At 42.9% G+C, this 19,957-nt stretch overlaps 1 protein-coding gene across 3 annotated transcripts in view; it reads right to left on the bottom strand.

The window, feature by feature from the left end:
- The window catches only part of TXLNB (taxilin beta), a 59,240-nt gene that overhangs the window by 10,378 nt on the left and 28,905 nt on the right, over positions 1-19,957 (bottom strand). For all 3 annotated transcript variants that reach the window (XM_006020667.2, XM_025200298.1, XM_025200299.1), the window contains 3 exons: positions 13,042-13,236; positions 11,505-11,624; positions 3,440-3,514 (listed from right to left, as the gene is read on the bottom strand). In XM_006020667.2, coding sequence (XP_006020729.1) covers positions 3,440-3,514; positions 11,505-11,624; positions 13,042-13,236 — 390 coding nt within the window. The remainder of the gene's footprint in view (positions 1-3,439; positions 3,515-11,504; positions 11,625-13,041; positions 13,237-19,957) is intronic.

Raw genomic sequence — 19,957 nt, 5'->3', positions numbered from 1 at the left:
GTCCTCATCATTAATGAAGATGTTGAATAATATGGGTCCCAGGCCAGAGCCTTGGGGGACCCCACTGGTCACAGGGCACCATGACAATTGATTTCTGTCAATTACTACCTTTTGGGTCCAACGACAGAGCCAATTTCCCAGCCAGTGGATCGTGGTGTACCCAAGGCCACAGTTGGCCAGTTTCACCAGGAGGTGATCATGGGATACCAGATCGAAGGCTTTTTTGGAGTCAAGATATATGACATGAATCTCTTCTCCCTTGTCCAGGTGATAGGTCACCTGGTCGTAGAAGGAAATGAGATTGGTCAAGCAAGACCTACCCTCTACAAACCCGTGCTGGCTATCCCTCAGGATGTTGGCATCGGCCAGTCCATTAAGGATGGCCTCTTTAATAAACTTTTTAAGATCTTTCCCAGGATAGAAGTCAGGCTGATGGGCCTATAGTTTGCCGGATCCACTTTCCTCCCTTTCTTGAAGATAGGCACCACATTGGCCTTCTTCCAGTCTTCAGGCACTGCACCAGAGCCCCAGGAGTAATAGACCTCTTTGACTACTAGGCCTCTCAAATTAAGGCCATGCTACAGCAGAACATATAAGTTAAGTATGTGAGTAGTCTCGCTAAAACCAGACACTGAAACCTTTAACTAAACAATGTGAGAGGAGCATGGGGCACTGTCAACAGTCTGATTGGGTTCCTTTTTTACAATTTTTTATTACCGTTTGAAATGTATGTTAAATCTATTCTGTTTTATCTGTCCTTTCAATTTCATTAAATTGGCTACAAAGGTATAGCTGATACACAAAGCTTTTTGAACCCAGCATAAAAGCTAATTAAAAGAAAATTGGGAACAGATTTGCATTTAGGACCAACTCTTCAGGAGACCTTTGAAGTTTGATAGAGGGACCTGTCAAATTTGTGTCCGTAAACAGAGAGCTCGCAATAAATAATGTAATTTTCTTCAGTGTCTTCCCTGCTTTTTTTTAACCTTTGAAAACGTACATAAAAGACCTTATCATATTCATAGAAATATAGATGAAGACACCTCTGATGTGATTGCACAGGAGACCTAGACTGTTTTGCATGGACTGTAACTCCAAAAATGTGTGCATCAGGAAATCCTAGTCCAGTATAATGCATCATGTACAGGTTGATTGGAAAAAGCCATGGAAAGCTTTGATTTCTTATGCCTTTACTTGCTAGCTAAAATAGCTCTCTGGACACACAGCAGCAAGTAAGACACTCCACAAAAAGAAATAAATAACTTACTCATATAGGGCAAGAAGAAGGCCAGAAAAAAAATGCTGTTCTTTGAGTTGTACTTTCACCCCCAGAATGTTGTTTGGAAAATGTCACTTCTACATTCTAGCCCAGTGGTGCTCAACCTTTTTGATCTGGACGAACCTGACCGGTGATCCTGACCTGGTATCCAGTGTGATTATGGCAGGACCCCAACCTGGCCCCAAGGAGGGGAGGGGGCATGGTTTGGCCCCAAACTGGCCATGGGGGAAAGGGACATGGCTTGGCCCTGATCCAGCAGGGGGACTGGGTGTGGTCTGGCAGTCCAGCTGCTTGGGAGGAAGGGGTGTGTCCTGGTCCTGATTCGACTGCATGGGGGTGGGGAGGAGGAAGGGGGTGTGGCCTGGCCCCAACCCACAATGCAGGGCTTGGGGATTGGAAATTTGGAAGCGGGGGACAGTGACTGTATTAACTGACACCACTTCCCCACTGCTAAATTATTCAACCCATGGGGAGTCCCATAGGCTGGATACCATGGCTCTATGGGCTACAGTTGGCCTGTAGGCCAGAGATTGAGCATCTGTGTTCTAGCCCAGTGGTTCTCAACATTTTTTATACCATGACTGATTTGTAAATCTCAATGGGCAATCCTGACCCATTACCCCTCACTCCTGACCCGCTGCCCTCTATCCCCAGGACCCAGCCCCCCAGTGTGTGGGGCAGTGGGGAGGTGTGTAGGGCATGGGGGGCCCCAAGCAGCCCCTTGCAGGCTGGAACTCTGCCACCCTGCAAGGGAAAAGCCACAGTTTCCTTCATTTTTTTCTTTCATTTTTAAAGTTTGGTCGCAACACTTTCATATATTCTTGCAACCCACTTTTGGGTCATGACCCACAGGTTGATAAATGCTGTTCTAGCCCATAAATAGGTCCAGAGCCACAAAGGGTATGTTTATAATAGCCTTTTCTCCCTCATAATATTTCTGATTGTTACTGGGTGTGATATTTGATTGGTGGTTGTACCAGTGGAAGCACTAGCGTTAGCTGTTGCCACTGTTTTGACCACTTTGTTTTGTTAGCTAGACGGGTTCTGAGTTCTCCAAGGACAATCAACAAGCACTCGGAGGGTAGTAAGCATACCATTTCTCAGATCATTCTCTCTGAGTTAATAGAATTCTACAGGCTGTCTTATAAAGTTTGTAGAACAGAGATCATTCTCGTTTACATTCTAAAATATCGTTCTCTATTAATGTTTCTATAAGGCTAGGGATATTATATATATTTTCTAAGTCCCTCTTAATTCTTAATGAAGATTTGAGGTCTTGAATTATTTCATCAGTCCTTTTGGGTGAAGTGGTGACTAGTCAGTGCTTTTGTACCAGCTAGCTGTACGTTACTCGACTTCCACTCAGGCCTGATCTGTGTGACACTTTTCAAAATAAAATTTATTTAAATGCATTTATCAAGCACTAGCTAAGCACTAGCTGAACAGAAAACCTACAGGCAAGTCTAGGCCATGTCTGACAGTGCTTGAAAATGCCTCTGTGAAAACAAGCCTATGTTCTGCCTGCGCCACATAGTGGAAAAATGTCACATAGCTGCTCTGATGAAAGTCTGAATACAGTGCTAGGCATGTATGAAAAGCCACCCACATGACTTTTTATTTCAGCACGTGGCATATGCAAAGGAGTGAGTGAGTGGGTGGGGATTGTCATAGCAACACTCCCAAGCCCTGTCCAGTGGGTTATAGATATGTCTGAAAGCTTCTCTGTATACAATCCCTCTATGCATAACCACTTCATTGGAAGCTAATGAGAATCTGCATTCAGACCACTTAAGCACACATTTAAGATCTCACTTGAGTACTTCAAGTTTAATATTCAGTGGATGAGAGGGCAAGTAGCTGTGGGATGAAAAAAATGATATGGATGGTATACTGGTATGGACACCCAGCTGTAGTTCAGCACAGCTCCATGGATCAGTGTTGTATACATGTGCAAATCATTCTGAGGTGTTTGCATTATAGTTCTGTGTTCTTCTATGTACTTGGAAATAGCATTATTCCATTGCCATGGCCTCTTTATGGTTGATAATGAAATTAGAAAGAACACCTATAAAGCCCTTTAAGTATTTTACCTGGGATGTGTCTCATGGGTTAAAAATGGGCAAACAAAGGCACACCATGCACGGAACTCCCCTACTTCACCTGGGCCTGTAGTATAGTCTCCTGCTCCTTCAGCATTTTGGCCTGGAGTTTCCATTCCGCAGCTTGATTCAGGAGCTGGGTGTAGAGCAACAAAGAGAATTGTGTTATTTTCTTGCTTTTATAATTTTAAATCCTAGTGCTTCACTCATGAATGTGTTCTTTATATTCACTAGCACCTTTTGGAAATAACAGAAGTTAGCCCCAGCAAAGTGCAGCGCAAGAAGCTAGTCTGTTTTATGTGTCAGCTAGTTTGTTTCATGTTTCATAGATTAGTGTTTCATGTTATTTTGAAAGTTGGGGAGTCACAATATATTGTGTAGCAAAGAGTGCAGCAGCTAATCACAGAAAAGTGCCTCAAACTTCTATGGGCCTCTTAAATCCTCCTTGTGGCATGTGTCTGTGCTAATACAACTTAGAGCCTGCGCCTGTTCTCAGTAGTGTTACAAGGGTTGGGCGACTGCAGCATCAGCCCTCAGTGTCCATTTAGAACAGCAAGAACAACAGCTGCTGCTGCTCCCAGCACCTGGGAAAACACTTAGTAGAAGTTTAACGATTATTTATAACTAAAGACGGGAAGTTTCCCTGACGTAGTAATGAAATGTTTAAGAAATGCCTGGAAAAAGCATTTGCCAAACATTTAGTAAGCATTTTCTTTGACTGCTAAAGCCAAATATAAATGTTTTTAGGGTGAAATCCTACAGGCAACTTGAGAAATGATGGATGAGTTGATTGGTTTAACGTGGGACCATGTCCTATAGCAGTGATTCTCAACCAGGGTGCCATGGCTAACATCAGTGTTAACATTGATAGTGTACAAACATGAGGATAAACCCAGAGATTTCAAGTAGGAAGCCAAAAACATTCTGATCTATTGTGGTCTTTCTGAATTCTTTGCAACAGACAAATAGCTGTATTGCCAGTATTTCTTTGAAGTCACAAAAAAAAGTGAAAGCTAACAGCTGGCATTTTCTGAGGGGTGCCTTAAGTCTAATGAAAGATGCTTCAAGTCTAAAAAAGGGTTTAGAACCAGTTTTCTATAGAAACAAGAGGTATTGAGAACAACCAAAGTAGATACTGAAGAACTATACCTGAAAACATAACTAAGTCCTCTGGTACGGGGCATTTTGGGGGAGATCACATAAATAGCATAGAAAACTCTGAAATTCCATTGTGAAAGTTTATATACAAAAAAACTAGAATTCTTGGTTCCAAAATGATACCTTTTATTAGACCAACTGGGAAATCGCAAGAAAGTTGTCCTTTTCACAAGCTTTCGGGATCAAAGTCTAGTTGGTCTAATAAAAGGTATCATCATTTTGGAACCAAGAATTCTAGTTTTTTGTATGTCTTCTTGTCTCAGACCAACATAGCTACCAAGTACACCCGGACATTGTGAAAGTTTGACACTAACCATTCTAGTAAAGATAACATGGGCAGGATTTCTTGAACAATACATAACACAAGAAAGTGAGGCAATACCATATAAATGTTGGCAAAACTAGTTCCATTGACAAATTATCAACACTCTCACCTAGAAACTCCAGACCAGGGTCATATGAAGTTCAAGTTATGGTCACATCTTTGTTTACACCTAAAAATCACAGAGGGAAGCTTTGGGATTAGGAGGAGTGGTGCCAAAATGGTGTTCACAGTAGCATAATTAAGAACGAGTGTCTGGCTCCTCTACAAACCCTACCAGAACCCATTACCTGAATCCCATTGTTTTGACACCTCTGATTTAAAACAACAGAGAGCAACATAGGAGCTTTCATGTTGAGTATACAATCTGCCCTCTACCTTGTCTTTAAATCAAGATATCTCTACACAGTGTGGTATCTCTACAAAAGTGGACATATAGCCTAGAGCTAGGTGAATTCTTTAGTGAATGATGAGTTTGCGGAAAAATGCAGTTTCACGATGACCGAATTTATTCACAAATCTAGGTCAAGACTAATAGAATAGAAAAAAAATCAGAAAGGCCAGAATATTATTACATTCAACTTCTAATTTTAAGATGACATTTTTTAAATTGTTCTGACTTGTTAAAAAAGGTTAAATAACCCCAGAGTGAAAGCAGACATTTTGTTTCAGGTGAAACACACATCTCAGTCAACACAAAAAAAAATATTTTTATAGTTTGGTCACTGACCTGAAGAATCTGTCATTTGTGTGGCTCCAGTACAGCATCAAATGAAACATGTCTATATACCTTTAACTCAGCCAATTGGATAAAAAGTTGGCTCCACTCATGCAAAGCTCCCACTGGCTTTTACAGACAGGATTTTAGCTAAGATCCCAAGTTTTGGCTAACAAATAATTGTCAGGTGTAAGTGTAATGCAGAGAATCACAGGGAAATCCACCCAGCATGAAGCAATGATATAGATAATTTTTAGTTGGATGGGCCTAATTTTTGCATCTCTTTCTTGGTAAGGCATGCATATAATATATGTGAAGCCTGTTTATTTGTGTTAACATTTGACAATGGGCTGGATTTTCAAGGCTAGGCCTTGCTTTTTGTACCTCTGTGTTTTTTGGTGGAATGATGGGTGCTTGGGTTTAATGGTTTGAAACAAAACATTGAAAAGCCTAAAGGCCTGTCATTCTCCAGACCAGTCATTAATCCCAAGGACTGCTTGGACTTTGATCATTATTGCCTAAATTTCATGGGAGCTTTTTTGGAAGCCTTTTCAGTTAGTATGTTGAAGTGCCCCCCGCTCAGAGCCCTTAGGTCTCATTGCTATAATGCAATATACTTAAAATAAACTGACGAGGCAGAGGAAAGTAGTTTTTTTGATAATGTACCTCTACCTGCTAATGAAACCCTATTTCTATCTTATTGCATTACTACTTCCAGGAATAAAATTTTATGTAACAGAGGCAAACTGTAGAGCATTGACACAAACCAGTATGCCTTCTTACCTAGCCTGGAGTCATGTATAAACATAAAATTGGTAGAAACTGAATCATAAAAAGTGATGTTTTTATTAATAAGATATGAAGTGGTAACAAGGGAGACCCAACTCATAAAATATCAATGTATATTTAATATTGTGTTCACATATTGCTTCACTGAAAAATATTTTTGTAATATTTTGTTACTTTGGGCATAGTAGTGGCCTGAAGGCCCAATTAGCATCAGACCCTGTTGTGCTGGAGAACACAAGAACAGTTGTTTCCCCATAGGAATGCCCTTCAGAAAGAATTTAAGACAAGATGTAAGAAGAAATATTTGGGGTTGACTTAGCAAACCCATGTCTCCTAAATGGTCTAAATTGCTCCTGCAATTAACTTGATCTAAAATGTGTGTTACAAGTAAGACAAGGAAACTGGGGAGTCCAAATCATATCATAGAGTCATAGGTATCAACCAGATAGATATAGGATGATAGAGAAAGGCTATAATAGGCCATGGAAGCTGTGTGCTAATCAATTCTTAGGTTGTGCTGACCTCTAGGGAAGGACTTACAGTAATAACTATAGGCAAGACTTTTTTGTGATATCTTTTACTGGACCAATATATAAAGAGCTGTTGGACAAGTTTTGGGGCATCCAGTGCCATTCTTCAGGTCTAAACTAGTACCAACTGGTACATTTTTTACTAGAGCTTGCATTTTTTTTTTTTGCTTGTGTAGGCTGAGCTGTGCACCTGGAGAGAGAGAACCATATTAAATTGCTGTCTGTAATAGTGTAGGTAGCAATAGCGGGAGCACCCAAGAAATTTCTCTGTCTGCATCACTCTGTAGGTTTGACTTTTTCTGGCACTGCTAGAAATCAGAATATTCCTGGGATGCTGAAATTGATTGGAAACAGTATTCAGAAGTTGAGAAACAAAGTTAGCTATGATATTCTGAAGTCAGACAGAAGGCAGCATAGAGGTCTTTTCATAGCATCTGATGAAATGAGTTCCTGCACATGAAAGCTTATACATCTCTGATTCTGTTAGCTTATAAGGTGCATCTCTATTCTGCCTTATTCAGAAGTTACCACACTACAGATACACAGAAAAATGTTACTGAGTTTAGTGTAGAACTTTATTTTGCTTGAGCAGTTATGTACTTATATTTTATTAAATTACTAGCTTCTTGACTCAGTTTGTCATTATGTTAAAGACACATCCTGCCCTTGCTTCCTGGCTTGAGTAGCTGGGTTCCCCAGTTCTTGGTGGGGAACTACAGGAGGGGGAATCTTCTTCTGCAGACACTTGGGGGCAGCAGAGTTACTCCTTGACCAGTTCTCCAAACTCAGAAAGATTGTTTTGTTTTTTACTTTGTGGCAAATTTGTGCTATTGACTGTGCATAAGCATCTACATACTGAAAAAAGCCACTACATTCAATATAGAGTGCCCGGTTCATTCTGAGCTGACGTTCTAGGAACATAAACATTTGTTTAATACTTTGTGGCATAGGTTCCTGAGTAGCAGGAACACATCTTAAAAAGTATCCTTGTACAATGCAAAATTTTGTAGGTCCAGCATGTCTAGCTGAGTGTGGTAGAGAATTTTTGCAGCTGGAGTAAAAGCGCATGCAAGCTACAGCATCGTGTTGAAGTTAAGACAATAAATTAGGCTTCAAAGAAATACCAAACAGATACTTAGATAAAAATATTTGCCTAAAAAGTTTGAAAATTAAAAAAAACTGTAGCTAAACTGATGTGATCTCCAAAACAGTATATAGAAATGTATAAGATAGATGTTAAGAATATTCCAAAACACTTTCCTTCTGTATCCCTTTTATCTCCACAGTGTTGGATGGAGATAAATTTGAGAAGGCCTGCACCCAAAATGTCTTAATTAGATGTACTTTAATAACAGGGTCTTAAACTAAGTCTACAATATGATTCAAGAGGGGGACAAGTGTAGTCTAGTAGTCTGGAGGCAGGACTCTGAATGACGAACTAATCCTGCTCTAACACTGACTCATTGCATGGCTTTCAGCCAGTCACTCGACTTCAGGTTTCCCTTGCTCTAAAGGGGTGATGACAATATATATGAACATACTTCAAAGGCAGGTTTGTGAGCATTAACTTGGATAATATTTGTAAAGGTTTTTATACTTAAGGCCTTATTATTATGTGCCTATTTTATATGGCTTTTTAGCTAATTGAACTGGTTCTCAAGCCTGTTATCTCAGAGGTGTTAGTCACGCAGAGCAGCACTGCAAAGAAAATATCCCCACCCTGTACAATTTGGAAGGATGATGATTACAACTGCTTTGTAAAAAATGGAAATAACAGCAATGTCTCTATGTACCCTAGGTAACTATATGCTAGACAGAGCCAGCCAAAGACAGCAATCGCATCCCCATGTGGTCAGCCACCTTCTGAGAGGACCACCACTTATAGGGACTGTACTTTCGGCACACACTGATTAGTGGATGATCCTCTTCAGCCCTCTTCATAAGTTCCTTAATTCCTTACCACTTTCAGCTGAGTGGTTGGTCTTCATTTGAATACTGTGTAGGTCAGGGGCGGGCAATTATTTTGGGCAGAGGGCCGCTTACTGAGTTTTGGCAAGCCATCAAGGGCTGCATGACAGGCAGTCAGGGGCAGATATATATTAATTTTCTAATTTTTTTAGGGGCCCCGCGGTCTGGATAGAATGGCTGCATTTTGCCCACCCTTGGTGTAGGGTCTTCAGAGCCAAACATCATAGGGAGGCAGAGAGGTGATTGATGCAAGGCCTTATAGGTTAATTTTGCACACTGCTCAACAAAACCTGGAATTTGTCTTGATGCTGCCTTTCACCTTTTTTTTTTTTTTTTTTTTGCTAAATGGATGAAATCCTCAACTGTTTGGAATCAATGGCAAAGCTCCCAAAGACTTCAGTATATAATTATTCCAGTGTATAATTACTCTCATTGTCCCTGGAATGGTATGATACTTCACATTGTGTGCCCAGGCAAGAATATAAATCTCCTTTGCCAGATTTTGATTAGTTCCATGTTACTGTTGTGGTGGGCCTGGGCAATCCCCCTTTTTTGTACATACTGGCTGCGTCTACACAAGATGCTAACTTCACAGCACTAAAAACAAGTACTATAAACAAGTAGTAAATGACTGCAGAGTAACCAGTTACTTCACAGTAATGCCGCCAAATGGCTTTTTCGTGACCCTGACTTTGCAGTAGTCCGAGACTCCGCAGTAGTGTCGCATCATGCTTTTTGCCGTGCAACACTATTGCGCAGTAGTCATGGGCTACTGTGAAGTCAGCATCTCGTGTAGATATGGCCACTGAATATTTATATCTGTACATGTATGAGGGAGACCCTCAATCTCACCTGCCTTATTTGCGCATATACTAAAGTGATGGGTGCAATGTAATAGGATAACATAGTCACAATCAGGATGCTTACTATGAACAGAGCTGTGCAGAACTCAGAATTGAATTCTTTGCAACAGAAGAATTGCTCTATTATTTTTCTGTAGTCAAGAAATTAGTGAAAATTAAGAGCTGCCATTTTCAGAGGGGTGCCTCCAGTCTAATGGAGGGTGCCTTGAGTCTAAAAGATGAATATGGGTTGTCAATGTGCCAAAGTAATTAGTAGAGCTAACCACACATTGTCATGCATTAGTAGGTGCATCACAAACAGGTCCAGGGAGGTGATCCTTCCCCTCTATTGAGCACTGGTCAGGTTGCAGCTGGAGTACTGTGTCCAATTCTGAGTGCCACAATTCAAGAGGGATGTGGACAACCTTGAGAGGGTCCAGAGGAGGGCCACTCATATGGTTAAAGGCCTGCAGGGAATGCCCTATGAGGAAATGCTAAAGGACCTGGACCTTTTCAGCCTCTGCAAGAGAAGGCTGAGGGGAGATCTTGTGACAGTAAACAAATTCACCAGAGGGGCAGCAGGGAATAGGAGATGCTCTGTTTACCAGATCACCCCTTGGAATAACCAGAAACAACAGCCACAAACTGACAGAGAGCAGATTTAGGTTGGACATCAGAAAGAACTTCTTCACAGTAAGGGTTGCCAGAATCTGGAATGGGTTTCCCAGGGAGGTGGTGCTCTCCCCTACCTTGGGGGTCTTCAAGAAGAGACACGACAAGCACTTGGTGGGGCTCACATGACCCCAGCACTTTTTCTTGCCACGGGCAGGGGGTTGGACTCAATGATCCATTGAGTCCCTTCTGACCCTAGCATCTATGAATCTATAAAATGGCTTATATAAATATTTTCCTTGGTTTTGATCCAGTTGTGAACCTAGCATTTCATGCAGCTCTCAAACCAGAGAACTAAATCCTAGCCCTTCCTAAATTTCTACTAGTGGGTAAATCTGGGTGTGCGTACACGTGATGCTACATCGATGTAGCAACATGCTACGGCAACTCAGCGTCCATGCATATCTATTTATTTGTACTGTTATTTGTACTGTTTCTCCCTTTCAAGCTTGGTTTAAGTTCCTAGTTTTTCCCTATATTTTGCTTTGCTGTCACCATTTTCCAGGTTACATGTCAAGACTATTCATTTCCCAGACAATGTGGGGAGAGTAGAGGATAAGCACAGCTTCCATATTATCTCATCAACACTCCTTTAGAATCAGCTGAATAGCTGGTGCAAAGTGCCTCATTCTCGTCCATCCTGAATTGACTGCATCACTTTTGCACTGCTTTTAGCTTCTGCCCACCCCTGTGAAAGGCCATCAGTCCCCTGAGGTGAGTTTGTTACTTCAGTGTGACCGTATGACCATATGACTTTGTTCTCCTGACAAAGTGTAGTGTTTTATTATATTCCTTTCTTTTGAAGAGAGAGAATATGGGATATCAGAGGGATTCTTACAAAGTAACAGCACAACTTGGCCCTTTATATGTAATTATATGTTATGGTTTGCTTAAAAACTGTTTAGTGCTAATGAAAAGTGCTAGTCTGATAGTCCAGGAGACTGCTTTCCTCTCAACTCAGGCCAGAGTAGCAATGAAAGACTTCTTCACACTGTTCTGCCATTGTTTCAGAACTCAGACCAGGAGTGCCACCAAGATGAGGGGTGAAATGGCAGTAAGGGGTGATTTAGGGATTATTGCTAGATAAAAGACAGACAGACTATCAGACAGATGACACAGATACTTACATATTCCTTTTCTCTCTGATGTCGCTCCTCTGCCTCCTTCATCATTTCCTGTGACTGCTCCAACTTGGCATCTACCAGTTTCTGTTGAAGCTCTCTGTGCTTGAATATTTTGTCAAGGTGCTGCAAGAAAACAAACCCTGATGAATGTGGAGGTTTACTGACGCATATATACCCTCATGCTCAAACATGTATGACTGCCTTCTGGGACAAGAATAAAACTAAATGTACTGCAACTCTCAAACCACAATATTCCCAGGAAACTCTAACACTTGTGAGAACAAGTTGTGTCAGAATTTATGCTGGAAGTGAAACCAGTGCACCTAAAAATGCTTGTGTGCCCTTTTCAGAACTGGGCATTAAAATATATAATATCTACCTATATCATCAGCATGATCAAAGAGGCCAGCTAGATCTCAAATAACTGCTCACCAAAACATAAACATAAGTGACACACAGTTAACTGGTGAAGATTTTTTTGACTGAGAGAGGATTTGGGAAACAAGTCTCAAAGCTAACTGAGCCCGTAAAGAAAACAGGCACTTTAGGCCCACATCTTGCAAGGAACCATTTATGCAGCTGCAAAGTATTTACCACCACAGAGCTCCATGCAAGATCAAGGCCTTTGAGTACAGAGCACCTGCCCTCGTTCAGCGAAGTATGTAGATAGGTGCTAATCTTCAAGCATGTGTGCTGTCCTACTCAAGTCAATGGCACTGTCTTTATTTAACAGATGTCAAGTTAAGTAAGGGCTTGTGTGCTTAACTGGATACCCATGTCTGATCTCCTGAACACACTTCTTGGTACCTTGCAGGGTCAAATCTTCATTGATCATTATTTTTTTCTCCTCACAAATCTATGTGCTCCAGCTCAACCTCATAACACAGTAAAAAGCACTGGGCAAATTTATTTACCCCTATACACAGGAGGTTGGTCAGACTAGATGATCTAGTAGTTCCTTTCAGCCTTAAAATATTTGTATATATAACAGCATCTCCAAAAGAAATGCCAAGAATGAACCTTCTGACTCTTGTACCCCAGAGTAAACCATGCCACTTTCACATAATTACAGGACTAAAAATCCTGAGAATATCCCTTTACTTTTTTGGCCTGCTACTAGAGACCATCCAAAGCACATATATTTCATTCAAGAAAAATCAGGAAGGTTTGAAAACATTTCTTGAATTTTTGTGTGCATTGAAATGTTATGATCAGCTGTGATATTTACTGAAAGGATAATATCTATCAAAAAAGCTGTGCCTGCCAAGTAGAATCTATTCAAAATGCCCATGTTTACATTTTTATTAATCTGTAGAAAGAAGGACTTTACCTGCCTCCTTTAAAGTCTTTGTTAAATTGGAGCATATTCTTAAATCTTTACTGTGCTACGCATATGATCTACTGCACAAAAGCCTCCATGAAAACACAATTGTTAACGAGTTGGGAGGACAGGAGGGCAATAAGACTGACCCTTATACACTTCAAAGTCTGCCTCTTCCTACCTAAGTGTCTGTTTGGAAGGCATGCATATTGTTCTCACCTCTTCTCTGAGTTCATATTGATCAATGATGCATTTCAGTTTCTCTGCCAACTCTGTGTTCTCTTGACATAGTTTCATATTCCTCTCACTTTGCTGTTCAATCTGAGACTGGATTTCACTCAGTGTGCCCTGGAAATGATTAGTTATCTCTTTTCTCTTCTCGTCTTCCTCCCGTGCCCGTTGGATTGTTTCCTCCTGTTGTCAAAAAGGTAGAGAACATGATCATTTAAATGGATAACACAACAACCAGTTTGAAAAACATAATGCATTTGATTAGTGTGAGGGTTATCACTGAAGGATTACAGGGTTTCATTTCTCTTTGGAGCCCTGTCTATATTTCATATATCCAAGCAACAAGTATGACTATAAATACATAGATCAGATTACACAGTAACCTTGAAAAAAATGAGGAAAACAAAGTCTTGCATTTAAATGAATACTCTTCAACTAAAAGAAGTACGTTTACCCCTTATTTTACAAGACAATGAATGTGGTGAAATTAGGAAAAAAGTCCCAAAACATTTTATTTGACCTGAAATAATGTGTTGTGATTCATTTTGATTTAACCTGTTTTCTTATAATGGGGGTCAATCAGGCCATTTTGAAAAGAAAGTCACAGAATCATAGAAAAGTAGGGCTGGAAGGGAACCTCCAGAGGCCATCTAGTGCCATCCTTATCCAGCTTGTTTGAGACAAATCCTTATCTAACTTATTCCTAAAACTACACAATCCTGTCACACAACTACAAAGCACTTTCCGTTAAACCACCAAAAGCACCCTAACCTGCTACAGATAAAGCAGGGTAACAAGGGATGTCAATGTCCTGCTATTGCAAGGATAGTTAAAATACACTCAAGAGTCTAAAAATTAGTTTAGAAAATGTCAAAGCAAAACATTTTGACATTTCTCAAATGAAACATTTCATTTAGAAAAGGTCCAAATGCAATATTTCAACATTTCCATATTTTTTTCACCTGTAGTAGTGGGGGCCAACCTTTTTGGTGTTTTTACCACAACTTAATCTGGCACGATCCCCAAGTGCCACTCCAGTCTTCTTATAGATTCACAGAGTCGGGAGGGACCTCAGTGGGCCATCTAGTCCAACCCCCTGCCCCTGGCAGGCAAGAAAAGAAACACCAACCCTGGGGTCATGTGATCCCAGCCAGGTGCCTGTCCAGTCTCTTCTTGAAGACCCCCAAGGATGGGGCGAGCACCACCTCCCTTGGGAGCCCATTCCAGATTCTGGCAACCTTGACCATGAAGAACTTGTTCCTAATGTCCAGCCTGAACCTTCTCTCTAGTAGCTTATGGCCATTGTTCCTTGTCATTCCAGGGGGTGCCCTGGTGAACAGATTGTCACCTACTTCATGTTGCTCTCCCCTCATGAATTTGTATGCCGCCACAAGGTCCCCTCTCAGCCTTCTCTTGGAGAGGCTGAAAAGGTTAAGGTCCTTTAGCCTTTCCTCATAGGGCCTGCCCTGCAGCCTCTAATCAGGCAAGTGGCTCTTCTTTGGACCCTCTCCAGGTTGTTCGCATCCTGCTTGATCTGCGGCATCCAGAACTGGACACAGTACTCCAGCTGTGGCCTGACCAGTGCTGCATAGAGGGGGAGAATCACTTCCCTGGACCTGGTTGTGAAGCACGTACAGATGCACGACAAGGTGTGATTGGCTCTGCCAACTGCTTCATCACATTGGCGACTCATGTTCATCCTGGAGTCAACAGTGACTCCAAGATCTTTTTCTGCCTCAGTGGAGCTGAGAAGGTCGCCCCCCAGCCTGTAGGTATGATAGCAGTTCTTCCTCCCTAGATGCAGCACCTTGCACTTGTCCTTATTGAATTGCATCCTGTTGCTCTCTGCCCACTTTCCCATCCTGTTTAGGTTGGCCTGGATCTGGTTCCTCCTCTCCAAGGTGTTAGCTGCACCCCATAATTTTGTGTTGTCCGCGAATTTGGACAGGGTGCTTCCCGCCCCCTTATCCAGATCACTGATGAAGATGTTGAACAGCATCGGCCCCAGAACTGAGCCCTGAGGGACTCCACTGCCCACATCTTTCCAGGTTGACACCGACCCATCCACTACCACTCTCTGAGTGCGACCCTTGAGCCAATTTGCTACCCAGTCTACCGTGTAATCATCCAAGGCAAATCTCCTCAGTTTATTAATAAGGATGGTATGGGATACCTTGTCAAAGGCCTTCTTGAAGTCCGGATAGATAACATCCACCTTGACTCCTGCATCTAAACAATTGGTGGCCTTGTCGTAAATAGAAACTAGGTTAGTCAGGCAGGACCTGCCTGCTAAAAACCCATGTTACCCCTCCACATCACATTAGCTGTGATCCCACAGATGTGTTCCTTGATAATTTTTTCTAGGATTTTCCCAGGGATAGAGGTATGGTTGACTGGTCTATAGTTCCCCGGGTCCTCCTTCCTCCCCTTCTTAAAGATTGGGACGATGTTAGCCCTCTTCCAGTCCTCCGGAACCTGACCCGAGCACCATGAGCGCTCATATATCCTGGCCAGTGGATCAGCTATGAACCCCGCTAATTCCTTCATTACTCATGGGTGGAGTCCCTCCGGTCCCAGTGATTTGAATACATCCAGTCCCTCCAAGTGTCTTTTTACCGTGTTGGCACTGACCATTGGCCAGCTGATGTTCTCTTTGTTGGTGTCTGTGATGTATGTTGAGGGTTTGTCTAGATTCCCATTTAAGAAGACAGAGGCAAAAAACTCACTGAAGAGCTCTGCCTTGTCTCTGTTATCCATCACTAAGCCTCCCTGCCCATCCTGTATGGGTCCTATGCTACCCCACACCCTCGTTTTGCTCCCAACGTATACCTAAAGAAGGACTTTTTATTGTCCTTAATCCCTGATGCTAGCCTGAGTTCTAGAGCTGCCTTGGCCTTCCTGACCAACTCCCTGCAGGTGCGGGCCAAAGAAGTATACTCCTCTTTGCTAGCTACCCCCTGCTTCCACTTCCTGTATGCCTCTTTTTTTTACCCTTAAGGTATCCTGGATGCCTCCGGTTAGCCAAAGGGGCTTCCTGGCCCCCTTGTCCCCTTTCCTCTGCCATGGAATTGACTCACTCTGAGCCCAAAGAATGGTTTCCTTGAGGAATGTCCACCCATCCTGGACCCTCAACGCATCTAAGTTCTTAGCTCCTAGCACCCTGCTAACCAATCCCCTGAGTCTGTTAAAGTCAGCTTTTTTAAAGTTTAGCACCCGTGCCCTGCTGGGTATAATGCCTGCCCTTCACTGGATAGTGAATTTAATCATTTGGTGGTCGCTGTCCCCTAAGTTGCCTTGAATCCGCAGGTCTCCCACCAGGTCATCCCCTGTGGCCAACACCAAGTCAAGCAAGGTGTTGCCCCTGGTGGGACACCTTACCTCCTGTGTTAGGTAGAGGTCCTGAATACAGGTTAAGAACCTGCGTGAGTGGTTAGATCTAGCTGACTGCTCCTCCCAGCATATGTCTGGGTAGCTTCTGTTACTCTTTTTCCTTTTCTGTGCTCTCTACCCAATTTGCTGCTCTACTTTCTGCTCCCTGCCTTATTTGCCACTGTGCTACCTTTCCTCTCCCAGATCTGCTGCATACCACACATAGAGGCTGCCTGTACCACTTGTCACCTGTGCTGCAGGTAGGCTACCCCTTACCTAAAGTATTTGCCAAATTTAACCAAATTCACATGTTTTTTTGAGTCCCTCTCTCAAGACTCTGTTCTTTTGGTGGCAAATCCACTATTTAATGAAAAAAACCCAAACCACTCCGTTCTAATGATAATTTCTGTTTTGTGGAGAATTGTGCCCCAGAAAGATTAAGTGACTGGCTCAGATCACACAAGAAGGCAATGGTAAAGCTGGGAATTGAACAAAGTCTTTGGACTACTATTCCTCAAAAATGACAACTTCTTTCATTAAAACAGTGCTATCATGGTCATTATTTGAAACTTAGCAAAGTAATAAATTCAACTGAATGTTAAAAAAAAAAAATCTCCCTGTATTAGTTATACCTGTAACAAGCTTTTGTAACACTATGAAAATAAAACAGCCAGAAAATAAAAATTACGCAAATATTAAAGCACACTGACAACACATTGAATCTTAGGTATCATTTACCATGCTGTAAAGGGAAAAATAATTGCTTGGACCAGGAAGATTACAGAAAAATATCACTAGTAAAAGGCACTTTAAGTAATGCAGCAGTTTTTTCAGAGACCTGTAGTGTTAATTTTGATCTTTTCCTCTCTCCCAAACAAAAGACTAGAGAATGACCAAGGTACTGGCTGCCTCATGGGGTTCTGGGACCTTGTATAAACTACTCGGCAGCACTAGGACTAAGTACAGGCAGTCAAAAAGCCAGAGGCTGAATACATTCAGTCTTCGCAGGTTATTCTAAGCCAGGGATGGGCAATTAGTTCGGATAGAGGGCTGCTTACAGAGTTTTGGCAAGCCATTGAGGGCTGGCTGTATGACAGGCAGCCAGAGGCAGATAAATATTAATTTTCTAAATTTTTTAGGGGCCCCATGGGCAGGATAGAATGGCGTGGCAGGCCACATCTGGCCCATGGGCCTCATTTTGCCCACCCCTGGTTTAAGCTGTGTAGATTGAATTGATAAGCAGCGCCAGGTGCCAGGCAGCCTGGGCCACACAGTGCTGCCCCATGCCATGGGAGAGGCTGTGCCAGGAGAGCCCCGAGCGCCCCAATGGCTGCTGCTGCTGCAGGGGGGAGGGGCTGTGGGCTGTGTGGCGCGGGGGTCATGTGCCCTGTGGGGGCATGTGTGGGGTGTGGGGGGGGCATGTGCGCCCTGTGGGGGGAATTCTTGGTAAGTAAATTATTATTTTTTCATTGTTTTTATTTCTTAGTAGTGTCTAGAGGCTTCTGAGATTGTATCCCCATTGGGCTAGCAGAAAACACTCTTTGTCTAAGAGTTTACAACCAGGTAGGAAAAGGAAGTATTATTACTGTCCCCATTTTACAGATGTGCCACATCGCGTGGGCCCAGCCTGGCCTGGCCCGGCATAGGGCCTTGCACCTTCAGACCCAATGGGCCAGTCTGGTTGTCACTCAAGGGCCAGTGCTGCTCTCAGGGATCATGTGTTGTGTCAGGCCAGGTCCTGCCTCCATGGAACTGGCCTGGCCCAATGGCATGTGGGGCCCATGGAGGCAGGACCTGGCCCAGCACGACACACAGTCCTTGAGAGCGATGCTGGCTCCTGGGTGACAACCTGAGTGGCCCAGAGCTGCCCAAAGGCCCATGACCCCGCGCCAAGCTGGGTCTGCACGATGTGGCACAGGCAGCGCTGGGTGTCAGGCGGCCAGGCTATGCCGTGATGCCCTGCAGCACAGGGGGTGGTGTGCCAGGAGGGCCCTGCATGCCCCAATGGCTGCTGCTGCTGTGTGTGTGTGGTGCGGGGGGCAAGCGGGGGACCCACCCCTCCTGAGCAGCCCCCCCTCACAGTCCCCCACACCCACACAGTACCCTGCTCCAGTCCCCCTCACCCTGAAGTCCCTTACTTACCTGAGACAGAGCCTGGTCCCATCAAGCTGCAAGCTGCACCGCTCCAGGCTGCCCCACAGGTGGAGGCAGTGTGCTGAAACACCTGGCAAGGAGCAGCTAAAGAGATGCTTTGGCTGGCTACTAGAGCATCTCTTTGGAGGACCCCAGCCTCTGGTTGCCTCAGGGCGTGGTCCTGGACCGTGCCCTGTCCCACTTTTATTCCTTGGGTTTTATTTTTGATACCTGGATTTCCAGGTATCATATTTTGAGCCTGCACTGCAAATATACAGAGCAAGGAAAGTTTGTTTTGTTCCCAGCATGCCTCTTGTGGTGTCTCAAAGCAGTTTGAGATGCTGCAAGAGGCACGCTGGGAACAAAAACAACTTTCCCCGCACTGCATATTTGCAGCAGGCTTGTTTGGACATGCCCAAGGAGTCCCATATTCCAGATGTGTGGGCTCACATATGTGGAGCATATGTTCGGGCTCATTTGGATGCACCCAAGGAGTCCCATGTTCTAGATATGGCCCGAGGCCCCAAGTGAGTTTGACACCATTGCAAAAGCTCCATTGATTTTTATCCCCCAGTTTCTCAAGCTTTGTTTCTATAAAGCAAGAGCATTTTTTCCCCACAATAATGAAGATTAAGGGCCGGATTCTGTTCCTGGTTACTTCAGTTACATTGGAAAAAACTGAACTGATTTGGTGCTCCAGAGTCACACTGCTGTAGTAGAGCAGAATTTGTCCGTGGAGTTTCTTTTTAGCATATGTGACCCTAAACCTAATCATACTTTCTGCATTAATTAGTGCAATCTATGTTTGCTCTTCTAATGCCATTTCAGGGATAAAAGTCTGCTTTTACCACAGTTAGGCTATATCTCTCCTGTACTTCCAAGTGGATGAGCTTCAGGAGACTAAAGTTTAATTTTAAAATATTATTCTCTTGAGCTAGCTCTCCATCCTTCTCCTACCTCCCTCTTTTCTTAATCTATTTTCTCCATCTTTCCAATAGCTGAATTATATGCCTGCATTTTTATTCCAGTATCATGCTGATATAGCTTTCATATCCTTCAGTGTTGTCAATGGAACTTATTTAATAAGCTCCCATAAAATTACGCAGAAAATACATTATGTATTAGGTTTCATCATGTGAATAAGAAATATATTGTACATAAAAGGAAACTAATAGAATTAAATTTATCTGGGCTTGATTCTCATCTTGCCCTGGTGTACTGTTACTCCATGGAAGTCACACCAGTAAAAATAGATATAAATGACATCTAATGGTCCCAAGATTCTGAGACAAGGCAATTTGTAAATGGTTTGAGGCTTTATCCCTGGCATTAGGAAGGAAAAACCCTCCCCAAAGCCAAAGGGCAAAATTGCACCTCTCTGATCTGAACTGAGAAATTCTTG

This window comes from Alligator sinensis, unplaced genomic scaffold (genome assembly GCF_000455745.1).
Source record: "Alligator sinensis unplaced genomic scaffold, ASM45574v1 scaffold542_1, whole genome shotgun sequence".
NCBI classification, from domain to species: domain Eukaryota; kingdom Metazoa; phylum Chordata; order Crocodylia; family Alligatoridae; genus Alligator; species Alligator sinensis.
This window is presented reverse-complemented; position numbering and strand designations above follow the sequence as displayed.